The 26,577-nt window shown below is 48.5% G+C and overlaps 1 protein-coding gene across 3 annotated transcripts in view; it reads left to right on the top strand.

The window, feature by feature from the left end:
- The window catches only part of SPTBN2 (spectrin beta, non-erythrocytic 2), a 1,240,451-nt gene that overhangs the window by 868,414 nt on the left and 345,460 nt on the right, over positions 1–26,577 (top strand). For all 3 annotated transcript variants that reach the window (XM_082270338.1, XM_082270340.1, XM_082270339.1), the window contains one exon: positions 18,803–19,559. In XM_082270338.1, the coding sequence (XP_082126464.1) occupies positions 18,803–19,559 (757 nt within the window). The remainder of the gene's footprint in view (positions 1–18,802; positions 19,560–26,577) is intronic.

Consider the following 26,577-nt stretch of genomic DNA (forward strand, 5'->3'; position numbering starts at 1 on the left):
AGGTAGAGGGGAATAGTGACCTGCCTAAAAGGGGGCATACTCGAACTAATTAGTAATAAGAAAAAAAAAAAAAGTTAAAGGGATGGGTGGGTGGGTGGGTGGGGTAACGTGAAAGGTAATGTTGACTAGATGAGAAGGTTGAGTGCAGGTATTTATGGAGCGAGACTCCTCTTACAAATACAGGCTGACCTGCAGTCAGCCTTCTTATTTGTACTTGGCGTCTCTTAGAAATAGTACAAGAAGGTAAGGGAGGGAGAGGGGAATAGTGACCTGGGTTGTGCTGTGGTCATGTGGACAGTATGTCTAAAAGGGGGCAAAATTAAAGACCGAAGGATGAAGGAGGAAAGGGGTTTATTGAACAATTTGTATTACAGACTAGTCACTCAAGAGTAAAAATGCGTGAGACATCTCAACGTGTGGATGCGGTGATATGCCTGGAGTAGCAGAATGAATTTCACCTACCTAACTTCTTAATGATGTGAATGGGAACTCCTTGTTCCCAATCACCGAAGCAGCTCCTATTCTGAAGGAATGTCCAGAGTATAACATGGGGTTTAAGCCTAGGTTTACTAGGAGGATGCAGCGATGTTTAATGAATTATGTAGTAAGCGGTGTACTTGGGAATGGTAGGAGGGGGCTATCTTCTGGGTTTGTCTTCCAATTGCGCCATGAGTTGGTCTAGGACTTCCACCTGGGCACCAAGCAGTATGGGTCTCAAAAAACATGCGTCGGCTCCAGTCTGCTTTTTCTTGTAGATGCGTCTAGTGCAACCGGAAATGGTTGGGGTATCTGATTAACTGTTTAATCTGGAGAATATGGGACTTAGTACTTGTAAATTTGCCTGGTCTTAACCCATAGAAGGCCTGCCTTGGCATATGACGGCCTTGAGGACCAGGCTGGGTAGTAGCCCGAAGGGGGACCTGGAAAGCTTATCGGTCATGCATGTATATATGCCAGGTAATAGGGAGCCTGTTACCAAAGCAGGGGGACTACCCTTCTGAATCCATTTTAACTACTTCTGGACCAAAAGGTTTTGCCCCCTTAATGACCAGGCCATTTTTTACAATTACGGCAGTGTGTGACTTCAACTGATAATTGCGCAGCCATGCAATGCTGTACCCAAACGAAGTTTGTCTGTCCCCCCCCCCCATAAATAGAGCTTTCTTTTGGTGATACTTGATCATCTCTGCTGTTTTTATTTTTTTGCGATATATATTTGTATAAATGTATTTAGCTACATGTCTTTGATAAAAACAAAATCTCAATAAGCATAAATGTATTGATTTACGATCTACAAACTATGGTGTATTTACTTTATAAATGCCCATCTCATTTCTTGAAGTGCTAAAATGGCAAGGCAGTACAACCCCCCCCTCCCCACACACAAAATTACCCCTTTTTGGAAGTAGACACCCCAAGGAATTTCCTTTTTTGAGGCATGTCGAGCCCATTGAATATTTAATTTCTCTTACGTCCTCTGACTGACGCAGCCGCTTCATAGTTTCCTCACAAATGGGTAATGCGCCCTCTACAGCGGAAAGGCTAGGCAGTAAAACTCGTAGAAAAACTTTTTACTAGACACACCCTTAGGGGCTGTCCCTTCAGACATTACCCCAGACACGCCGTGCTTACTAATCAGTTTCTTGCTGCCTAGTTTAGGAGTAGGAACCTAGGTTTTCCCTGCTGGGACTCCGGTCTCAGTTTTTTAATTCTTTGAGAAATGTTTAATTTACTTTACCCACTATCGCTAGCTAGTGTCAGGGGGGTCCTCCTGGTAAACTACAAGCGACAGCCTGGCTGTGGTTTCGCACTTGATAATCTAGATCCTTATGGTCTCCCAGCCTGGCCAACGAGCGTGAGCAGGTTGAGGTCCGCCCAGGCCTCGCCAAGACGGTGCCCTGACGAATGGGGACGAGCTTGCGAACAGAGGTTTTCGCTGGGACACATTGACCTGGAACGCCCTGAGTTGCAGCATACCCCTCATGGCTGGCAGCACCCCCCACTCAGGGTGGGAGGTGAGCTGCCTCGAAGCAGAGCCCTGCGGTCTATGGTATGGTGAGTGATACAACCCCCCCTGTGTCCCTGGGACAGTCAATCTGTGGGGGAGTTCTGGGCCCTCTCCTGGGGATGGCAGAGCTGCGGTCTCTGTAAGATCCCTTTGGCCTGTCAGGACAGGTCCTGCCCTCCCTGCTCCCGATGGGGGCGCTGTAGCGGCTTCTGACGCCTAGGGGGGTGTAGCTTCTACCTTGTCCTGGGGGGGTCCCCTGTGGTGGATTCCCTCAGGCGCCATCTTGACTGCGGGCAGGCTGCGCTGTATGGGCAGCGGCGATTTTTCCTTGTGCCTTCCTATGTTTTCTTATAGCTTCATGTTCTTGTGGCTCAGGGGGTTTAGCCTTTAGTGATGTTTGGTCACTTCCTCCAAAAATTTCACTTGATGCAGACAGCGTGGAGAGCGATAGCTGATCTGGTTTCTGACACAGTAAGGGGGTCTTTCGTCCTTTTGGGCATTCTTCAGACACACTTAGCCTCTATCAGTATATCTGCTAGCTAAAGGGGGACTCCAGCGGCAGCGCGATATAGCGGTGCGGACCGCAATCATGGATTTAAAGGGCCAGTTCACCTTTTTTTTTTTTTTTTTGTCTCTTGCCAATTTGGAGTCCCAGAGTGAAAATTTCCCTGCTGATCTTGTTTGTGCATCCGGGTCATCCAGATCGCCTTCCCTGATGTCTAGGTCTGCAGCCATAGAAACTCTGGCGTCCAAAGTGGAGCTTGTCATGTCATAAGTTTCTATTAAAAAATGGCAATGCCCTCTCTCTATCTTCTGATTCAGAGCCTGATGTGGTTGCCACAGACACTGCCCTCCCTGAGGGATCCCTGTCCTCAGGCAGCAAAGAGGAGGAGCAGTCCTCCGCGGCCGCAGAGCTGGACCGTACTTTGGTGGAAGCACTGATTCGCTCAGTCAGGGAGACTTTGCACATTGATGATGAGCCCACACAGTCAGGAAAGCGGGTTGTCTTTGGCTCCCGCAAAGCCCATAAGCTGGGTCATGTTTTCCCTTGCCTCGAGGAGTTTCACGATATCGTGAACGAACAATGGCGGCGCATTAAGCACGTGCTGGCGGTGCACAAGAGTTTTCATCGCCGTTACCCCTTTGCAGGCTCAATCACTTTCCAATCGCTGGACAGTGTCACCTAAGGTGGACCACACTGTTTCCCGGTTGAATAAGTCCACGGTTGTACCCGTGGAGGACTCCCCGGTGTTTAAGGACCCAGTGGACAGGTGCATGGAATCACTTTCCTGCCACCTACACTTGGTGGTGGGCTCGCTCCTCAAGCCTGTGTTCGCCTCTGTACTGGTCTCTCAGACGGTTGCGGAATGGAATAAGGTGCTTAAAAGCAACTTGCTAGGTGAGTAGGTTCCTTCGACTCTCATTGAGCTCACGGACCGGATGGCCCAGGCAATGGTCTATCTGTGTGATGCGGCCCTGGACGAGGCTCCCCTGGTTGCTAAGAGTATCTGCAGTGGGGATTGCCTTTCGCCGCATGGTGTGGCTGAAGAGCTGGTCGGCGGTTCAGACTTCTAAGAAGGCCGTGTCTGATCTTCCCTTTTATGTGGGGAACGCCTTTTTGTTAACTCCTTGGATGAGCTAATCAAGGGTCTTACCGAGGGTAAGAGTACTCTTCTCCCCCAATCTGCAAAAGGCAAGGCACCCCGAGGTAAGTGGGGACCTTCCTTCAAGGCTCGCTGGGGGTTTTTTCGTGCCTCGTTGGCACAGGAAAAAGAGAAACCGTTCAGAGCCTCCGCAGAGGACAAGAAGACTTGGTCGGATGAGCCTGAACCTAGCCAGTCTGGTTTGGCAGACGATTCCTCCTCTGCGTGATGGGACACCCTCACCCGATTCGTGGGTGGGGGGACGTCTGCGTTGCCTTCCGGGACCCCTGGGTGTCTGGTTCAGGACTCATGGGTTCACAAACTAATTCATCGGGGTTCAAGATTGCATTTCGGTCTCGCCCGGCAGACAGATTCCTTCTGCCGTCTCCTTTCGTTTGAGGGATCCCAGGGAGGCGGTGCGGGCTCCACTTGCGCAGGGAGTGCTGGTGACGGTTCATTGGCAGGAAGAGTCTCTGGGTTTTTTCTTCACCCCTGTTCCAGGTGCCCGGAAACCCTGAATTTTTGCCACGGTTTTGACCGGGGTGTTAGCCTTGTTCCCGCGCAAAGGGATTGCAATCCTCGGGTATCTGGACGATTTCCTGTTGAGAACGGGTTCTCACCTGATCCTGTTGGGCGATCTGTCGATCAATTCCTTGGTGCTTAATGTCTGGGAGCTCAGGGCGATCAAGCTCTGCCTGCTCTATTGGACGCCTCGACTGCACAGTCTCCCGGTTCGGGTGCGGTCTGACGATGCAATGGCTGTGGTTTACATCGATCAACAAGGGGGCACAGGAGTGCCCGGGCTGCCAAGGAGATGGCCAAGGTTCTGTTAGCCCCAGGCTGGCCTCGCCAGTCTTGGTACGCAGACCTGGTAGGGGTGGTCATCGAACCTCCCTGACGGCTACCTCTGAGCGAGGATCTGCTGCCTCAAGGGCCAATCTTCCATCCTGCTTTGCGGTCGCTGGCTTTAACGGCATGGCTGTTAAAGACCGGGTGTTGCGTGAAAGCGGTCTCTCTGATGCTGTGATTCCTACCTTGTTAAAAGCAAGGAAGGATACTTCCAAGGAGGTTTATCCTTGTACTTGGAAGATGTACATTGCCTGGTGTGAGTCACACGGGTCGCATCCTCGCTCCTTTCGGTGGTCAGGGTTTTTGGCCTGCAGAAATGTTTGGCTTTAGACCCAGTTACAGGTAGGGTTTATCTGCCTTAGCCTTTTGGCTTTCAACGTCCCTTTGCGACGAACTCCTTGATTCGCACCTTTATTCAAGGAGTGCGTCGTCTAGCTCTGCCAAGGTGCTCTCCTTTTTACCTCACTGGATTCTGAATTTGGTTTTGTCCGTTCTGCAACGGCCCAACTTTGAACATTTCAGAGATATCTCTGCCTTTGCTGTCCCAGAAAGTTGCCTTTTTGGTGGCTATCACCTCTGCTCGCAGGGTGTCTGAGTTGGTGATTCTGCCTCGCCGTTCGCCTTCCCTGGTCGTTCATGGGGTTACGGTTCTGCGATCCAACCAATCTTTTCTCCCTGAGGTGGTGTCTGCCCTCCGCCTCATTGAGGATTTTGTCTTGCCTTCGCTTTGTGCAAAGCCCATGCATCCCAAGGAATTTGCTTTGTATTCGCTGGGTGTGGTACGGGCGATCGGGGTTTACCTGTCGGCCAAGGAATCTTTTCGGACGTCTGATTCCCTATTTGGCCTTCCTGAGGGACCTCGTAAGGGTTTGGCTGTGTCCGCTGCAACCTTTTCCAAATGGATCAGACAGACTATTGTTCAGGTCTATTCACCAAAGGGTCAGGTGCCTTCTTTCCCTGTGAGGGCTCATTCTACTAGAGCTATGAGTGCCTCTTGGGCTTTTTGCCATCGGGCTTCTGTGGCTCAGGTGTGTAAAGCAGCGAACTGGTCGTCTTTGCACACTTTTACAAAATTCTACAAGATTGACTTGATGGCATCCTCGGATGCAAGGATTTGCAGGCTGCTGTTTGCTGAAGAGACGTGGTTTTCTCTTCATAGGGTGAATATTTGTTTTGGGGTTAGCTCCTGTTGGTTGAACTTCTGTTGCCCTGTTGGCTACGTTTTTCTCTGACCTTGATGGATTGTTACCATTATGTTGGTTGTGTTCTTTCCACCCCTCATGCCTACACTGCTTTGGGATGTCCCATTTGTGAGGAAACTATGAAGTGGCTGCGTCTGTCATAGGACGTAAGAGGAAATTGAATTTTTGTAAGAACTTACCGTAAAATTATTTTCAGAGTCCTCTGACAGATGCAGCCCCCGTCCCTCTATTGCTTGGGGTTGGTTGTCTTTTCCTTCACTGCTTGCTACGAAACTGATTAGTAAGCACGGTGTGTCTGGGGTAATGTCTGAAGGGACAGCCCCTAAGGGTGTGTCTAGTGAAAAGTTTTTCTGAGTTTCACTGCCTACTCTTACTCAAGTAGAGGGCGCATTACCCATTTGTGAGGAAACTATGAAGTAGCTGCGTCTGTCAGAGGACTCAGAAAATAATTTTATGGTAAGTTCTTTCAAAAATTCAATTTTTTTTGTCACAGGTGTTTGAAAAATGACAAGTTTTTACACAGTTACCATTGAAAGGATATATTGCTCATGCATGCCATGGGTATATGTGGAATTGCAACCCAAAGTACATTCTGCTGCTTCTCCTCAGTATGGGGATAACCCATGTGTGAGACTTTGGCAGTCTAACCACGTACAGGACCCCAAAAGCTGCTCACTGCCTTTAGGCTTTCTAAGGCCGTAAATTGTTGTTTCTCCTCACTACTTATCACAGTTTCAGAGGCCATGAAATGCCAAGATAGCACAAAACCCCACCCAGATGTAGCCAGGCTAAACCTCACCGCCTGGTATTTGAGGAGGAGCTATTGATGATTAAGGGATTCTCAGAACCTCTAGTAACCACTTTGCTTTCTAGTACAAAGAAAGTAATGAGGGCTTTCTCTATCATTCATTGACAAGACGCAGCTCCATATTTTTGACGATTGGGTTATGCTGCCCCTTACAGGAGTGGAACACTAGGCAGGAAAAAGCTTTACCACGCCTATGGGGCTGTCCCTGCAGGCATAAACCCACACACTCTGCTATAGGCTTCAGTTTGTTTCGGCCTAGTTTAGGAGTAGGACCTAATTCCCTGCTGGGACTTCAGTCTTAGCTGTTTTTTATGGGAACCTTTTTGTAAGACTATATTATTTAGTTACTTTTGTTCCTGAGAGAACTACAAGCAAAAGCCGGCTGGATATCAGACTGGATAGGCTAGATTCTTAAGGTCTCCCAGCCCCGCCAGCGAGCGTGCGTGTGCAGGTTATAGTCCAGCACTAGGCCTCGCCACGACAGAGCCCCATGGACGGGGGCTGGCCTGCAAGTGAAACACCTTCATCGGGACGCATACGACCTGGGTCACCCTGAGTCGCAGCGTACCCCCTGGCTATCAGAGTAAGTGTCCCCCCATTTCTCTGGCGGCCTCGGGGTGGACGTGGGCCCCTCCCTAGGAAAGGCAGACCCTCGGGTATCCCGCGGTTCCCCTGGCCTCTTGGTGATACCAGGCCCCCCCCCCCCCCACAATCAGGTTCCTACCTCAGGGGAGTGGATAAATTGCAGCTGCTGTGGCGGTTCTGTGGTGGGTGGGGTTTATCCTGGTGGGGGCACCTCCTGGGGACCCCCCAATGCTACTGTATAATAACCCCCCTAAGGGGTCCTAGAGACCACATGGCCTGCCGTGGGGGCCGCCATTTTGCTGTAGTTTTGCTCTGCATCAATGTAAAAATGTTCCCATTGATTTGCACGGGCAGCCAATGTTTTGGTAGTTCCCCCATAGGAATGCATGGGGTGGGCATTTTTTTGAGTCCACGATCGTTGGACAGCAGGGAGAAGCTAGGGTGACCCAGATATTTCCTGTTCCTATGTCATAATTTTTCTCTCTGCACAGAACGTTTCTATATCCCTTCATATCGTTTTGGTGGTATGTTACTGGGGTCCCTGTAGGTATTTCTCATTCACCCTGCTGCAGGCTGTGCTAGGCTGGGACTTGTGCCGCTGTTGAAGGGGTGCGGATGGCATTTTTTGCAGTTCTTTCGTAAAGTGACACTGTTTTTGTTGTATTAAATAAATATGGATTCCCAGGACCAAATCTCACCCACAGACCCCCTCAGTGCGGTTGCAGGGTAGCAGTCCCTATCTGCATTTACAGCAGTTTTGGAAAACCTGGTGTCAAAAGTGGATTTCGTTTTTAAAAATGCCACTAGTATAAAGCGCCCTATGCCTTCCCCTGCCTCTCTAGTATCCTCAGATTCTGAGGTAGATATGGCCGCCGCGGACGCATGCCATCCTGGTGGATCTGCGTCTTCGCATTCTCATGGCGAGGAGGATGTATCCTCGTCACCAGCCACGCGGGAAAGTATGCTGGTGGAGGCACTTATGGTGTCAGTGCAGGAAACCCTAAAAATGGTGGATGATTCCTACAGCGTCAGGGGCGCAGGTGTCTTTTGGCACCTGCAAATCCCAGAAGTTGAGCAAGGTTTTTCCCTGTCTAGAACTTTTTTTGACAACGTCAATGAACAGTGGGGGCGCATCAAATGTTAGTGGTGTCTAAATGCGTTAAAAGGCGGTATCCCCTAGATGGACCGTACCACCAAAGGTAGATCATCCGGTTCCCAGACTAACAAAAGTCTACTGTGGTTCCTGTATTTACAGACCCTGTGAATAGACTGACTGTCTCTGTCCCGCCAGTTGCACATGATATCGGGCTCAATGCTGAAACCGGTCTTTGTGATCACTCTGGTGTCGCAGACCATAACGGAATGGGCAAAGTTGCTAAAAGGTGACTTGGAAACGGAGTAGCTCTTGTCGGGCCTGATAGAGCGAACGGACCAAATGCTCCAAGCTCTTTTGTATATATGTGATGCGTCAATGGATGCGGCTCCACTGGTATCCAGAGTGTCTGAGGTGGAGGTTGCTATTCAAAGCAATGGTGTGGCTTAAAAGCTGGTCTGCGGACCAGGCTTTCAAAAAGGCTGTTTGGATCCTCCCTTGATGAGTTGATCAAAGGTCTTACGGGTGGGAAGAGCACTCTTATTCTTCCCCAATCCACCAAGGGCAGGGCATCCTGTAATAGATGGGGGCCTTTATTTACTGCTCATAGACGGCCCTTTCATACCTCCGGGTCGCAGGAGAAAGGAGCTAAGCCATTCAGGTCTTCTGGGGGTTCCAAGAAGACATGGATCAGGCCAATCTGGATCTGTGGACAAATCTTTGTCTGCATGAAGGGACGCCCACACCCATTTCTGGGGTGGGGGGGAACTTCTTTGCTTCTTTCCGGAACCATGGACTTCCTTGATTCAGGACAAATGGGTTCACAAACTAATCCGATGGTGTTACAAGATCGAATTCAGGTTCTTCCCGTCCAACCCTCGCCTATCTCCAGATCAGTTAACGGACCTACAAGAGGCGGTGCAAGATCTGCGGTCACAGGGAGTAATTGTGCGGTTCCCCCTCGGGAACGTTTTCAGGGGTTTTATTCAAACCTGTTCACTGTGCCCAGGAAAGGTGGCAAAGTGCATCCAATCCCGGTTCTCAAAGCTCTGAACCGCTTTGTGCGGGTACAGAGGTTTCGAATGGAGTCTCTTCGCACGGTGATGGCGTCCCTACATCAGGGAGTCCTGTTGGCCTCTATTGATATCAAGGACGCATATATACACATCCCTAGCTACGCAGGACTCAAGCATTTTCTTTGCTTCGCTCTGGGAGAGGAGCACTTTCAATTTGTGGCACTACCCTTTGGTCTCGCCTCTGCTCCCAGGGTCTTCACAAAAGTGTTGGCTCCGATATTGGTACTTCTACCCCAAAGGGTCATTGTGGTCCTGGGGTACCTGGATGATCTCCTGTTAAGAGCAGGTTCTCATTCAGCTCTGTTGGGGGATTTGGCCATTGCTGTAAGGGCTCTGCAAGATTTCGGCTAGACCATTCATTTTGAAAAATCAGCCCTGGTACCATCCTCAAGACTAGTCTACCTGGGTCTTACTCTGGATTCCACTTCGGTAAAGGTTTTTCTTCCCCTGGACAAGCTGCAGAAGTTGCAGGGGGCGATTCGTTTGTTGTTGTCAAGCAATCTGTCTTCTCTGCGAACTTGCATAAGAGTCCTAGGCCTGATGGTCTCAACCTTTTGAGGCAGTCCCATTTGCTCAGTTCACACCAGGTCATTACAGAGGGAAATTCTGGTTAAATGGACCAAAGATCCAAAGTAGTTTGGATTCTGTGATTTGGTTGAGTCACAACACTGACTGCTCTTCTATGGTGGTTTCGCTCATTGGCATTGCGCCGGGGCAAGTTTCCTTCCATTGTATTGGACCATAGTCACCAACAAGGCCAGCCTATCAGGCTGGGGAGGAGTGCTGGGTAACCTGTGCGCCCAGGTTTCTTGGACAGTGGAAGAGTCCAGAACTCCGATCAATGTTCTGGAACTCAGGGCAATAATGCTTTGCCTTTGTCACTGGACAAATCGTCTACATGGTTGTCCAGTCAGGGTTCAATTGGAAAATGCCACGGTGGTGGCTTTACATCAATCAAGGGGGCACCAAGAGTGTCCTAGCGGCCCAGGAGGTGGCCTAGATCTTGAAATGGGCAGAGAATTTAGTTTTGGCTATCTCCGTGGTACACGTCCCAGGTGTGGAAAACTGGCAGGCGGACTACCTGAGCCGTCGGGTGTTGGATCAGAGGGAGTGGTCTCTACACCCGGAGGGGTTTCATCGCCTGGGTGCTCGTGGGGGACACCCGATGTTGGCCTCTCGCCTCAACAAGAAGGTTCAAAGGTTTGTAGCCAGGCCACGGGATCCCCTAGCCGATGCCTGAGGGCTCCCTGGGGTTATCGGCTGATCTATGTGTTTCTACCGCTGAAACTTCTGCGCAGAATAGAGGTGGACGGGATTCCAGTCATTCTGGTGGCTCCAGACTGGCCTCGCCGGTCTTGGTACGCTGATTTGGTAAAATACTCTTTGGGGACTTCCTCTCGGAAGATCTGCTGTCTCAAGGGCTGATCTTCCATCCTGCTTTAGTCACTGGCTTTAATGGGGTGACTGTTGAAAGCCAGGTGTTGAAGGATAGGGGTATTTCGGATTCAGTGATTCCTACACTGTTGAAGGCCAGGAAGTCTACTTCCAGGAAGATCTATCGTCGTACGTGGAATTCGTACATTTCATGGTGTGAATCCATGAAGGTGTATCCTCGCCTTTTTTTTTCTATGGCTAAGATCTTGGCTTTCCTTCAAAGAGGTGTCGAACAGACGTTGGCCTTGGCTACTATTAAAGGCCAAGTGTCAGCCTTGGCTGTGTTTTTCCAACGTCCTTTAGCCTCAAATGTGTTGATTTGCATCATGTTCTGGACTCTTCCATCATGTCGCTCCTCCGAGGTGATCCCTGTTACCGCCGTGGGACCTGAATTTGTTATTGTCTGTTCTTAAAAAGCTTCCTTTTGAGAACACGAAGGAGATTCCTCTGCTTATACTGTCTCAGAATATTGCTTTTTTGGTGGTTATTATTTCTCCTCGCAGAGTATCTGAATTAGTGGCGCTTTCCTGCCGTTCGCCTTTTTTGGTGGTCCACAAAGATAAAGTGGTACTTTGACCTAGTCAGTCATTTCTTCCTAAGGTGGCTTCTGATTTCCATCTAAATAAGACATTGTACTGCCTTCTTTATGTCCTAAGCCCAAACATCCCACGAAGATTACTTTGCATTCTTTGGCTGTGGTTCGGGCAATTGGGGTTTACTTGGTGGTTACTGAGTCTTTCAGGAAATCAGACTTTGTCTTTACGGAAGGACCTTGGAGGGGTTTGGCTGCGTCTGCCGCAAACATATCCAGATGGATCAGGCAGACGGTGGTACAGGCGTATTCACTTAAGGGTCAGGTTCCACCTTTTCCCTGTGAAGGCGCATTCTGCTAGGGCGCTGAGTGCCTCTTGGGCCTTTCGCCATCAGGCATCAGTAATACAAGTTTGGAAGGTGGCAACTTGGTCATCTGTGCACACAATCCCTAAATCCTACAAAGTAGATGTGTTGACGTCCTCGGATGCTTCTTTTGCCCACAAGGTTTTGCAGGCTGCGGTTTAAAAGAGCAATTTTTCTCTTTGAGGGTGTATATTGTTTTTAGGTGAGCTCCAGTTGCTGCTGGTTGAGCTCAATTTTACCTGGTTGGCTAATTTTAGCCTTTGTGGAATTATGTTCTTTCTCTGCGTTTTCCCACCCTCATGCAAATACTGCTTTGGGACATCCAATGGTTAAGAATATGGAGCTGCATCTGTCAATGAGCGATAGAGAAAACTGGATTTTTGACTTAGCGTAAAATTTTCTCTGAAGTTCATTGACAGACGCAGCACCCACTCCTCTATTTCTGAGTCGGTTGGGGTTTTTACTTCTGAGACTGCTTCCAATAAAACTGAAGTGGGTGTATGCCTTCATGGAATGCCCCATAGGCGTGGTAAAGATTTTTTCTGCCTAGTGTCCTACTCTTGTAGGGGGCAGCATAACACAATGGTTAAGAATATGGAGCTGCCTCTGTCAACGAACTTCAGAGAAAAGTATATTACGGTAAGTCAAAAATCCAGTTTTTCTGATCCTCAGATTTCTTTGCCACGAGGTGCCATGTTGAACTTCCAGTGACCAGTATGAGACAGGGTTCGTACGGTAATGAAAATCCTGGAAAAGTCATGGAATTTTGACATGACACTTTCCAGGCCTGGAAAAGTTATGGAAAATGAGTAAACCCCACTAAGTTTTGGAGAAGTCATGGAATATTGTGCAACTATTTAATTTAGAAAATATGTCTCCGGGCCCCCTGTATTCCATGGGAGCGGGCGACAGTAAGTGGACTATTTTCTCTGTTTCGGGTTTAGGCGGATTAATCAGCCACAGCGCGCAGCACAGCTCAAGCCTGGTCACTGGCCTCTTCAATAGGAATAGACCGTGACCGGCTGGGAACTCTGCGGCGGATTGATCCGCCTAAACCTGAAACCAAGAAATAGTGCACTTACTGTCCCCGCTCCCAGGGGCGTACCAGCGGGGAGGGGGGGCGCACGCACTGGGGGTGTAAGGCCGATGCCCGCTGGGCTGACCGCATTGCCGCACTGGGGGGTGTCAGGCCGGTGTCCACCGGGCCGCCAGCATCGCCGCACTGGGGGGTGTCAGGCCGGTGTCCGCCGGGGCCCCCCACATCGCTGCACTGGGGGGTGTCAGGAAGCACTGGGGGGGGGGGGCTGTCAGGCCCGTGTCTGCCGGGCTGCCCGCATCGCTGTGTGAAGAAGGCAGCGGCAGGAAGGTCAGTGAGAGTGTCTGAGCAGCCTTGTTTTGTGTGCTGGATAGGAGGGGGATGGTATGGGGCAGCTGCATATATATTAATTGAACTTTCCATATTCCTCATGCTGTCACTGAATGCTTGTTGTTCCTCCTCTCAGTGGCTGCATTAGGAATATGGAAAGTTAAATTCATCTATATGCAGCTGCCCCGTCCCCCTCCTATACAACTTCCTTTGCTGGCCCCCCTCAGTGCTCTTTAGCCCCCCTCAGTGCTATTTAGCCCCCCTCAGTGTTAATAACCCCCCCCAGTGCTTTTAACCCCCCCCCTCAGTGCTCTTTAGTCCCCTTAGTGCTCTTTAGCACCCCCCCACCGTGCTCTTAGCCCCCACGGTGCTCTTCAGCTCCCCACAGTGCTTTTCATCGCCCCCCCCCCTGTGCTCCCTGGCTCCCCCTCAGTAATTTCCAGTTCCCCCCAGACAGTGCTCTCCATCTCCCTGGTTTTCCCTGCTTTCCAACCCCCCTGCGCCTTCCAACTCCCCTGCAATGCTTTACAAACCCCCCCCCCTTAATTCTCTCCAGTCCCCCCCCTCCTCCGTGCCATTCAGCTCCTCCAGTGCTCTCTGCTTCCCCTGTGCTCTCCGGCCCCCCTAGTGCTCTTCCATCATGTCCGCAGTCTCTGACCTTGTATCATGTCCGCAGTCTCTGACCTTCTCTTCTACCATGTCCGCAGTCTCTGACCATCTCTTCTACCATGTCCGCAACCTCTGACCATCTCCTGTACCATGTCCGCAACCTCTGACCATCTCCTGTACCATGTCTGCAACCTCTGACCATCTCCTGTACCATGTCTGCAACCTCTGACCATCTCCTGTACCATGTCCACTGTCAGCCCCTGACCACCTCCTGTATCATGTCCACAGCCCCAAACTTTTTTTCCCAGGACTTGACCCCTGAGTATAGACAAGAGTAAGCGCTGCATTTGTGCATCTGTGCCATCCATACCAGTCCACCTGCACATCCATCATGACTGTGGCTTGGGCCTAAAGAGTAAGCGCTGCATTTTGTGCATCTGACTGCCATCCATACCAGTCCGGATGTACCTCCATCATGACTGCCTGAAATGAAGCTTTATCCCCAAGCAGGAGCGGCCATTTATCTTTTTTCTCCAGTTACAGTATATTGGTCAAATTTCGGGTTTAGGCGGATTAAAAACTTTATGGGGGTAACGCTGTTTCAACTAAAGTTAGTGTGTAGCAATGCCAGGGAAATGCAGCTTTAAAATGTATGGCTTCATGATGAAAAGTATGAAAGGTGGCTGGAGAAAGATCAGGACCCAGGACGTGCTAAATGTACAATGTGTCGTAACACGTTTGACATTTTGAACATGGGAGAGGCAGCGCTGTCTAGCCACGCTAAAGGTGCAAAGCACCAGTCTGCAGCTGCGTGCTCGACAGCTTCCAATCCGATCACTGGCTTTTAATGTGTTCACAGCTTTCCAGTGTGATCCTGAGATTCTTGCATTATAGCTTAGTTACGAGACTGATTAAGCAACAGCATTTGGTGAGTGCGTTTTTCAGTTTCCCTGGACACGTCGGTGGTGGAGATTGGTGACCCATAGTCTCAACACACATTATATGAAGAGTTCTCCTTGGACCATTTTTTGTGTGCTTATCATATGGAGAATTTTAAAGTTTTAACAGATTGATATTCATGTTACATTGATTTTTGAGGTTTTTTATTTCTGTGATCCTATGTTTGCACTATTGGCACTGTATTGGTACTAGTACTGTGTGGTTAAGTTGTGGCAGGAAGGTGCCACCATTGTTGCACTACTGGATTTTTCGGTTATTGCTACAGGAGACATCCTTTTATATACAGTTTTTAAGTAGCAGCATTATAACTAGGTCTGTGATATCTCCTAAGCACTTGGGGCTACTCATTATTCCTTTATTTAGAGGCATTGTGGGTATCTGTTTTACAATCACAAACATGGGTTTCCCTCGCAGGGGTTTTCAGCATTTCTTCTCTTTCAACAAACAATATTCATCCCTTTTGGTTTGTACTTGCAGCACTGCCTTTCTGGCCTTACACTCCAGGCCTGCGCCCGTCTCCTACAGACTGTTCACTGTCCAACTTGGTGCACACAGCTAGCAGCCTCTTGCTTCACTGACTCCCACATGAAGTCCTCCTGACTCCTGGGCCAGACTTGTCTGCTGGGGTAAAGCCCAGAACCATGGTCAGGTTACTACTAAAAGCCAAGCACACACCTGACCAATTATTATGCTGGCTGTTCTGAATACTTGGACCCAGGATTGGAGATTTCATCCCACCCGGATCACTTAGAAATCTCCAGGTCCCAAAATGGTCTTTAGAAAATCATTAGCATACCTCCCAACCATCCCTGATTCGCCAGGACTGTCCCGCAAACTGATCCATGTCCCGGAATCCCGGCGAATCAAGGCTGAGTATCGGTATTCCTGCGGCGTGTGTAACACTTTGTATGGTAGCCGAGATGTCTCCCCGGCTGCCTCTGCAGTCTGCATTCGTCACTCTGTGAGGGGGGAGGAGGCACCTTGCTCTGCCTGAACGGAATCCTCTGTCAGGATTATAGCAGAAGGTTGGACAATTGCAGGTAACCCTTATACTGCTGGCACATGATCACTGGAAGGGATCATTTATGTACTTTTCATCTTCAAGAAAATTGGACTTTAACAGCATTTTACATTTTAGGACAGTGCTGCAGACACTTTTCTGTAGTATGTTATGTACTATGTCTCCGGTATCTCACAGTCTCTTGTATACTACTGAAGCCTTTCCGCGGTCTTGAACAACCCCTGTATCATGTCCGCAGTCTGGCAGTCGCTTGTATGATGTCTGCAGTCTCACAGTCGCTTATATTACAGCCCTCTGTGCACTACATTCTTCTGATTCTTGCACACATTGCATTACACACCCTGGACCCCTGCAGCCTGCGTTATGTCTCCTAAACCCTTCACTGACTGCAGCATTCCCCAACCCCTGTGCTCTGCTTTACACACTCCTGCACTATATAGACAATACTGTACAATATATACTTCTATCAAAAGTCTTCATTGTCTCAACAGTTGCTGGTTGATATGCAGTCCCTGATTATTTTATTGAATTTATTCTTTAACCACTTCCCGCATACTCACGTAGATCTACGTGATCTGCAAGAAGTGGTTGTACCGGCGTGATGCCTGCAGCTAGAGGCTTCATCCCGGTACCAATTTTTAGAGTCGGCGGTCGGCTTTCAGGCAGTAATGGCCGATGTGGCTCGGGAGCTGCTCAGCCGTTACCCCAGCGAGCGGGAGGGGACATCCCCCCCCCCCCCCGACCGCCTTCCACGGCTCTGCCCAGGGTCTCCCGTCCCACCGGTAGACCCGAGCAACTAGCGGGCACGTCCGCTGGCTGGTTGGAGTCCCGAACGAAGCCGGATAGACCTTCGATCGGGTCTCCGATGATGTGACCCAGAAGCCGCGTTCATGACGTCACGTCTGGGTTACTCGGCGGCTAAAGGTCCTGAATTTAAAAGTGACGGTATTCAAAAATGCAGTTTCCAGCATTTTATATACATTGAAGTGCAGTGGAGGGGTCTGGGGTCTTTTAGACCTCCGATCCATCCATTTAGAGTACCTATCACTGCCTATTGCTGTCATAAGGAATGTTTACATTGCTTGTGACAGCAATAAAAGGGAACAGATTTTTATTTTTTTTTTTTAAAAACCTGTGCTAAAGTTCAAAAATTAAATAGAGGGAAAAAAAGATTTAAAGTGCCCCCATCGCTGTGAGCTCGCGCACGAAAGAAAACGTATACAGAAGTCGCACCCACAAATGAAAGCGCTGTTCAAACCACACGTGAGGTATCACCGCGATCGCCAGAGCGAGAGCAATAATTAAAAAAAAAAAAAAAGCTACTCTGTAACTCTAAACTGATAACCATTAAAAATGTTTAAAGTATCGCCTATGGAGATTTTTATTGACCGTAGTTTGTCGACATTCCGCGGGTGTGCGCGATTTTAAACCGTAACATGTTGGGTATCTACTCGGCGTGACATCATCTTTCACAATATAGAAAAAAAATCGGCTAACTTAACTATTTTTTTGTTTTTCTTAATTAAGTGAAATTTATTTTTTTCCATGGCGTTTTGAAAGACCACTGCGCAAATAGCGCGTAACAAAAAATACGCCCACAGTTTACTGCAACGTCTTTTCACTCCTCCAGTGTCACTCATTCTGAAGTTCAAAAGTTGGGAGGTATGCATTAGGAAACTGAAAAGCCAGTCTCCTCTTCATGTCACAAGCTCACTGGAGCCCCTCAACCTGTCTGGTTGAGAATTCTGGGTCAAAATCGCTTTCCAGACCCTGGCAGAGCTAAGCTCTGCCAAGAAATATACATATGTATATGTATGTAATATGTGTGTGTGTGTGTGTGTATATATATATATATATATATATATATATATATATATATATATTAAAAAAAAGTTTCTGATGTTTGCCATCCTTCACTATTACAGGGTTAGGACATGTGCTGCAAGAAATTAGGGTTTGCAAACAAGCGGCTGTGGAGCTGCCTTAAACACATTTACTTGACTGAAGTTTGCTGCTTGGGGATCCCCCTGATCTTTGCAGAAGTGTGAACCAAAGTGCTCAGCTTTAAATGCTTCCAGATCAAAGCGGTCACAATCTTAGGTAGAAAGCTGGGTGCACAGTTGATCAAGCACACGCCATTTAAATAAAAGAATGATTATAAAATTAAGAATGATGAAAATTAACTCCTCCAGCCTGTTCACACCCACAAATGCTAACCTATGCACGTGTGTGTGTGAACAGAGATTGCACCACACATGTTGCATATCACCACGAACGTTGAAATGAAAGCAATAAAGACATTTATGATTTACTCTAAACTGATGAGCAGTAAATGCTTTTAAAATGTCACCTGTTGATAATTTTTGATACTATACTTTTTTAGCTTGATTTCTAAACAGGGCCCTAAAATTTGATGCCCATGGAATACAATAAATATGACAGACCTATACTGCAGCCAGTGGTGTATTTTGGTTTTGTGCTGCCCTAGGCAAGACTAAAATTGGGCGCCCCCCCTCCTATGTAAATTTGCCCATTCCTTTTTTAACCGATGTAACTCCCTCCAAAATTGAAGGACTACAAGTCCCAGCATGAACCCCTGAGATCTCACGAGGGGGGGGTGAGAGGTGGTGAGGGAGAGAGAAGGGGTGATCAAAGAGAGAGAGAGGGGGATGAGAGAGAGAGGGGGGGTGAGAAAGGGGGATGAGAGAGAGAGAGAGAGGGGGGGTGAGAGAGGTGGCTCTAGCAAACAGTGGCCAATAGAGTCTCATGTGGAGGGGGGCAGCTTTTTTGCTGCCCCCCTGCAAAGTGCCGCCCTAGGCCTGGGCCTTGTTGGCCTAGGCCAAAATACAGCACTGACTGCAGCACAATTTTACATTGAAGTATTGGGTGACAACTGTGTAATTACGTGATTTCAAATTTAAAACTATTTAGGCAATCTTTTTTTTTTTTTAAGAACATTACTATAAAATACCTTCAGCGAAATGTGTCCCTTGTGTTGCTGTGTCCTCTTTTAGCAGGAATCTTCTTCTTTGGATGCTCAAGCCCTGCTGCTGTAATTTTATGGTGTGTCAAGGGTTAATAGAATTAAGGGATGGGGCATTGGAGGAGGGACATTTTTGCAAAATGAGGACAGAGCAGCCCAACAGACACCTCTCACTTTAATATTTTTTTTTCTTTTTAACTAGGCTTTAAAAATGTATTTTAAAACCTAAACCCTTTTTACGTACTCAATCCCTTTTTATTGTTTGCAGTTGGAATCAGTTCCGCCAGCTGGTTGGTCAAAAGAGGAACGCTCTTGACTCTGCTCTAGAAATACAAAATTATCACTTGGAGTGTAATGAGACTGTATGCTGGATGAGAGAAAAGACCAAAGTTATAGAGTCCACACAGAGCCTGGGAAATGACTTGGCAGGAGTTACAGCTCTTCAACGCAAGCTCACTGGTATGGAACGTGATCTGGAAGCCATACAAGGAAAAGTTGGGGACCTTCGTTCAGAAGCTGATAAGCTTGCTTCAGAACATCCACAAAGAGCTTCAGCTATTACTGGTCGTTTATCTGAGATAGATGAGACTTGGGATGATTTAAAGGACACCATGAAAAGAAGAGAAGAAACCCTAGGGGAAGCAAGCAAGTTACAAGGATTTTTACGTGATTTGGATGACTTTCAGAGTTGGCTGTCTCGGGCTCAGACTGCCGTAGCATCTGAGGATGTCCCAGCTGACTTGGTTGAGGCAGAACGTCTCCTTGCACAGCATGAAAGCATAAAGAATGAAATTGAACGTTATGGAGCAGACTACAAGAGGATAACCGATGTTGGTGAAGAAGTAACTCATGGTCAAACTGATGCCCAGTATATGTTCCTGCAACAGCGGCTTAAGGCTCTAGACACTGGCTGGAATGAGCTGAGTCAAATGTGGGAAAACCGACATGAGCTACTCTCTCAAGGCTACAGCTTCCAAGTGTTCCTTAGAGATACTAAACAGGTGGAGGGCTTCCTAAATAACCAGGTGAGGTGGTTAATACATTGGCTAAGCTCTTGTTTCGATAATAATAAATTACCTAAAAAGCAAAGAAGTAACTAGAGTGTGGAGTTGCAGGTAGCTGTGTTTTAAAAATTAGCTCAGTTTCCCAGTGTGGCCAGTTGGCTTGATTACTTTGTCCTTACTGGTAATGAGCCCTGCCTTGAAACATTTGATGGTCAATGTCAGAGCCTTTACTGCCCATGGAGGCTCTGGCACATGAAAGCTAAGATGGGGTGAGATTAACCTACACTTTGGAGATATCGCAAGGCTTTGGTATACAGGCCTTGAATCCCTTAGATTCATGGGTCTCCAAGGGCATTAAATTGAATAAACCTGATACCTTCAGGTATCACAAAGTGCCTCCAATTTTGAACTGTTATCTTTGGCTGTTTTTAGGCAAGGCCAAGTTCAGTTTTTCAAGTGTCAAATATTCCCTTTTATGTTTATTGCTGAAAAATCTAAGTAAAGGTGCTGAACAATATTCTTATTCTCTAAATGTATACATGTCCACTAATTAAACTCCCATGCATAATTTGTACCTATAGGTACGCCTATAATGAGGCTTTCCTATAGGTACTGTAAATATCTCATAAACGTGCACAGTTTAAGAGATATTTATTGTACATGCTGCCGGTTACGTCACCAGCCCATAGTTCTTTGAAGGAACGACCAGCCTGGCTGTTCCTACAGAGTCCTGTAGGCTAGGGAATATCTGCCTCTCGGGGGATCAGGAAGGATTTTTTTCCCCTGCTGTAGCAAATTTGATCATGCTTTGCTGTGGTTTTTCGCCTTCCTCTGGATCAACTGTGGGTATAGGATTGTGTATATTGGATCGTATACATTTTTTTTTTTAATTGGTTGAACTAGATGGACTTGTCTTTTTTTTCAACCTGACCTACTATATAAACGGCAGCTCGCATGCGCAGGAGTGACGTAATTGCGGCTCTGGCCACTCACAGCTGAAGACTGTGAGCCCGTAAAGATGGAAGCCTTGTCAGCGGTGACAGTTCGCCGCTGGAATGGCTTTGTTCTAAGGTAGGTTTCACATAATGTGCTAGTATGCAATGCATGCTAGCACATTATGGATTTACTTTGTAGGTTCCAGGAAGAAAAAATCACAGCTGTTTACTACCGCTTTAATGGCCCTGTAATCTATTTTTTATGAAATAATTTTACTGTGTTTTTTTTTTTTTTTTTTTTGCCTCCTTGTAACGTCCTTTGTAAGCGCCCAAACTTCTCATTTCCCTATCATCCATTAACAGACGCAGCCTCCATCATCTTTAGCTGAATGGGTTATGCTGCCCCCTGCAGGAGTAGTCTAGGCAGGAAAAATGTAAATGTACACGCCCACTGGGCCCATCCCCACAGGCATAACCCACACACTCTCTGCTCAGCAAACCAGTTTGTTTCTGCCTAGAGAAGGAGTAGGACCTAGGTTTCCTGCTGGGACTTGGGTCTGTTTTTTATTCTTTTCAGAATATTTTTTTATTTCTGTTTACGCTCTTGCTAGCTAGTGTTCAGGGGGATCCTCCTGGTGATCTGCAAGCAATGCCGGCTGGGGTTTCGCACTGGATAATCTAGATCCTTATGGTCTCCCCAGCCTGGCCTACGAGCGTGAGCAAGTTATAGTCCGGCCTCGCCACGACTATGCCCTTTTCCGGATGGGGACGAGCCTGCGTGCGGATGCCTCACTGGGACGCGACCTGGAATGCCCTAAGTCGCAGTGTACCCCTCAGCTGGCAGCACCCCCACTTCGGGTGGGAGGAGGTCTGCTCTGAGCGGAGCCCGCCCAGTCCATAGTATGGTGAGTAAATGTGACCCCCTTGCCCCTGTTGGCCTTGGGGGAATGTGGGCCCTCTCCTGCGAATAATAGGACCTTTACTTCCTAAAAGATCCCTCCTGGCCTGTCAGGTACCCGGTCTTTGTGCCCAGTCTCCCTCTCCCGCCACCGCTGGGGGCTATTTAACTGGGGCGCCTGGCATCCTTGGGGGGTGGCAATAGTACCTTTTTGCTTGCTGGGTCTTGTTGTAGATCCTTTAGGCCTTCATTTGGGGGGTCCCTGGCTGCATGGCACGCAGTGGGCACCGCCATCTTGAGTATGGGCAATGTGTATATTTTTCTCTATCGCTCATTGACAGACGTAGTCCTCGGTGATACAGCACCTTCGGGTTATGTTGCCTCCACAGGAGTAGGACTAGACAGGAAATAAAATGCTCTGGCCACACCCTAGGGGCAGTCCCAGAGGGTATATCCTCTCTCTCTCTGCCTCAGCAAATCAGTTTTTTTCTGTCTAGTCAGGAGTAAGGACCTAGATACCTTGCTGGGATCTTCGGTCCTGGCAGGATTTTTTTCTTAGAAAAGAATTTTTTAAGACAGCTTTTTTTTCTCCAGTGTTCCTGTGAGATCTTCAAGCAAGAAAGGTGAACTGGGCGACGGGCTGGATGTAAAGATCCAGTGGTCACCCCAGTTCAGCCTACGAGCGCGTGCAGGCCCTAGCTCCGCGCTGGGTCGGCCGCGACATAGTCCCACTGGACGGGGACTGACCCTGCGAGTTAAACGTCTCGCTGAAACGCCAAAGACCATGAGTCACGGCGCCCGTATTGGTCGACAGCCCTCCCACCCCGGTGGAGAGGGGTACTGTCAGGAGTTGGCGCCCGCCTGGTTCCGGTATGGTGAGTAATATGTTCCCCCTTTCCCCCTGACGGGTCTTGTGGTGAACACGGGCCCCTCTCTGTAATGGTAAGGATGGGTTCCCCTCTATCCTATAACATGTCACAGATCCCCCTAATTGAGTGTGATTTTTGTGTACAAGAAGCCAGGAGGCTTGGTTTGGGAGCTGACAATCTAATTGTAAAGATGTGTAAATGATTGTAGTCAGTGGCAGTACTAGAACTTTACTGTGATAGTATAAGGTATCCTACCTGTCAGTAGCCACAGGGCGATGTCTATACATGTATACTGCATTCCAGATCATTCCTCCAGCTAAGCAGCGGACCGCATACGGCCCGCTAGGGTCCGGTACCTCCGACCACGCTGACCACCATGAGGGTGAAGGGTTGTGAGGCCGAGATCCTTCTGCAGACATGCCGCTATTCTGTGCAGGCCGCCGCCATTGTCTGGTAGATCGCACAAGGCCGCCATTTTGGTGTAGCCTCGTGTCTCCAGCATGGGGGCGGCCATGTTTGAGGTGACTCAAACACCTCATGGAGCCAGGGGGAGGAGCCGGCAGGCGTGTTAAGGGGCGGAGCCGCCTCTTTTACCCAGGAAATAGGGCCAAAGACTTCCTGTCTAACAAGACAAGCACTGAGCAAGCTGATGAAAACTTCTGTGCATCAGGGATGAGCCTTGGGGGTCTGTCTCTCTCTCTGTGGGGTCCAAAAAGGCAGGTAACACTGAGGGGCGCTGTTGCGACTGGGGGACACAAAAAAAAAAAAAAGTTTTTTTTTTTTTTTTTTTTTACTTTGTCATTTTTTGTCGCTGGCAAGTGTCTTGTATAATCGTTGACCCTGCCGCATAGGTATCCCCACCTGATCCCCTCAAGGTGGCCGCAGGACCCTCCAGTACCCCACTTGTTTTTAATGCATTATCGGCAATTTTGGAGTCTTTGGTATCCCGGGTGGAGGTGGCCTGTCAGGGACGGGGGTCAAGTAGCGACCCCCGCCTACCCCTATTGTTTATCAGATACTTCAGATACGGATTCGGAACTGGTCAATGCAGTTGCAGGTCCCTCTTAGGGGGCTGTTGTCTCAGGTAATATCTCCTCAGCAGTGAGGAGCACGTTTCTGCCTCCGCCATAGCACAAGAGTGGTGGATGCACTAGTTGTGTCCGTCCGGGAAACCTTTAGTCTTGAGGTTACACCGGCAGAGGCTGAGATTCCTTTTTGGTACTTGTTAGCCTACCAAAAGGGCGAAGGATTTTCCTTTACCCAAATGGGGTCGTTTTGAAACGAACCCCTGTTATTTCCAAACGCATGGCTAGGTGCTATCCGTTTGAGGAATTCCTCTTTATAGGATAGACGGTACCACCTGCTGTCTTGCCACAGACTGTTAGGATAAAAAGACCTCGTAACTAACGAGGACCTTCCTTTTCTGCTCATATAGAGTTGTTCGTTCCGCGAGGGCGGGCGATAAGGCGAAACCCTCCAAAGCCCCTTTAGAGGGGTTTCAAAGGGCGCTGGTCGGGTAAACAAAGAGTCCGGCTCAGCCAAGCTTGAAGAATATAGCCTGATGCGCCCCTACCCATCTCTGGGGTGGGGGGGGGGATGTCTTCACCGGTTTCTGGAGGACACAGGATCGAGTTTCGATCACTTCCACCGGTGCGATTCTGCCCTTCTAACATTGAACGGTTTCAGGGGTTCTATTCGAACCTATTCACAATGCCCAGGAAAGAGGGCAAGGTGCGTCCAAATCTGGACTTGGGAAGAAACATCCGTACAGTGGTGGCCTCCCTGCATAAAAGAGATTTCCTGGCGTCCATAGACATATAGGATGCCTATCTTTATATCCCCATCATCGCAGGACATCAGCGTTTTTTCGCTTTCCCAAAGATCATCCCTGGTTCCCACCAGGAGACTGAACTATCTGGGCCTAAGGTTGGATACATCCTGAGCAAGAGAGTTTCTCCTTGCTGGGAAACTCCAGAAGGTTCAGTCAACGATTCGGATGTTGCTGTCCGTCAATTGGCTGGGACTGATGGTGGCCTTCTTAGAGGCAGTACCGTATACCCAGTCTCATACCCGAATTCTCCTGAAGGAGATTCTTTTTTAATGGAATCAGAATTCCGATTCCCTGGACAATCGGATCCGGTTGAGCGAGCGGACCAGGAAGTCTCCGATGCTCAACCAGGGGAAGTCATTTCTTCCGATAGTATCCAGATTACCAATAAGGGTATCGGAATTGAGAGCGATCAGATTTTGTCTGATTTACTGGATCGAGCAGCTCTAGAGCAGCCGGATTCGGATCCAATCGCATATGGCCACTTCATCCAGAGGTTTTTTCCCCAGCTGTCCCTTCATTGGGACATCCCCGATGTGGATCTGTTGGCACCTTGGCCTAACAGGAAGGTGCGGAGGTTTGTAGCTCGCGCCACGATCCTCTAGCGGACGCAGCAGAAATGCTGATCGCCCCGTGGGGGCAGTATCAGCTACGGCATGCCTTCCATCCTCTCAAGTTGCTGCGGGAACTTCTTCGCAGGATAGAGGTGGAGGGAATTCCAGTTATTCTGGAAATTCTGGATTGACCTCGTCAAGCCTGGTACGCCGACTTGGCGAGGCTAGTCGCGGACGCTCCTTGGAGACTTCCTCTCAGGGAGGATTTGCGGTCTCAGGGACCGATCTTCCATCTTGCTTTACAGTCGCTGGCTTAATGGCCTGGCCATTGAGACCCAGGTACTGAAGGACAAGGGAGTGTCAGCTTCAGTTATTCCTACCTCCAGTTAAAGCAAGGAAAGCGACTTCCAGCACATGGAAGTCTTATATTGCATGGTGGGAATCTATTGGATTTTCCCCACATACCTATTCGGTGACCCGAATTTTGGTCTGTCTGCAACAAGGGGTTGAGCAGAAACTATCCTTGAGCATGATCAAGGGTCAGGTTTTCGGCGTTAGCAATCTTCTTTCAAGAAACCTTTTGGCTAATCATTCCTTGGTGCGGAATTTCATCCAGGGGGTGCGACATCTGGCTCCGCCAGTGCGTGCACCCTTACCGCCTGGTATCTTAATTTAGTGTGGTCGGTTCTTCAGAAACTTCTCTTTGAAGATATTAGGGAGATTCCCTTGCTTACATTCCCAGAAGGTGGCCTTCTTGGTGGCCATTACTTCTCTACGCAGGGTGTCAGAACTGGCCGCATTATCCTGTCGTTCCCCAGATCTGGTGGTTCATAGGGATAAGGTGGTTCTTCTTCCGAATCCATCCTTCCTTCCTAAAGTGGTTTTCGTAAGACGGACTCACTTTTTGTGATCACGGATAGCCCTTGAAGGGGGTTGCCTGTGTCTGCCGCGACCATATCTACATGGATCAGTCAGACGGTGGTACAGGCTTATTCTATTAAGGGTCGGAATCCTCCGTTCCCTGTTAGGGCGCACTTCACTCGAGCGCTCAGTACTTCCTGGGCCTTCCGCCATCAGGCGTCAGTGGTCCAGGTATGTAAAGCGGCCACCTGGTCGTCGGTACATACCTTTACAAAATTTTATAAAATTGATGTGATGGCATCGGCGGATGCCTCATTTGGCCGCAAGGTTTTGCAGGCCGCAATTTGAGGAGACCGGTGGTCTACCTCGAGGGTTTTTTTCTGTTTGAAAATTTTTTTGTTGAGTGTCATCATTAAGGATGAGCATTGTAAACTTCTAGTTGGCACCGGTTGGGCCTTCTAGATTTGGATTTGATTTCCATTTTCCCACCCCTCATTTGTGATACTGCTCTGGGACTTCCCGAAGGTGCTGTATCACCGAGGACTAAGTCTGTCAATGAGCGATAGAGAAAAATGGATTTTTGTAAAATCTTACCGTAAAATCCTTTTCTCTTAGCTCATTGACAGACGTAGTACCCGCCCCTCTGTTTTTTTTTTTGAGTTGGGTTGGGTTAAATTCTCTAAAGACTGCTTTTATGACATAACTGATTTGCTGAGGCAGAGAGAGAGAGGATATACCCTCTGGGACTGCCCCTAGGGTGTGGCCAGAGCATTTTATTTCCTGTCTAGTCCTACTCCTGTGGAGGCAACATAACCCGAAGGTGCTGTATCACCGAGGACTACGTCTGTCAATGAGCTAAGAGAAAAGGATTTTACGGTAAGATTTTACAAAAATCCATTTTTACCATTGACTTGTATGGGGCAGCCATTTTCCCTGAGCTTCCTATTAAAATGCAATGGCAACCCATTTTTGTGTTGTCCTATTGAACTGCACTAGCAGCGTGACCTTTTACATCCAGGCCGAGGTCACTTCCTATGATTCTTCCTTCTTCTGCAGGCAGTTAAGGAGGGTTTTCTCTGGAGGTGGTACTGTAC

Source organism: Pelophylax lessonae (genome assembly GCF_965119305.1).
Source record: "Pelophylax lessonae genome assembly, chromosome: 10".
Lineage (NCBI taxonomy): Eukaryota > Metazoa > Chordata > Amphibia > Anura > Ranidae > Pelophylax > Pelophylax lessonae.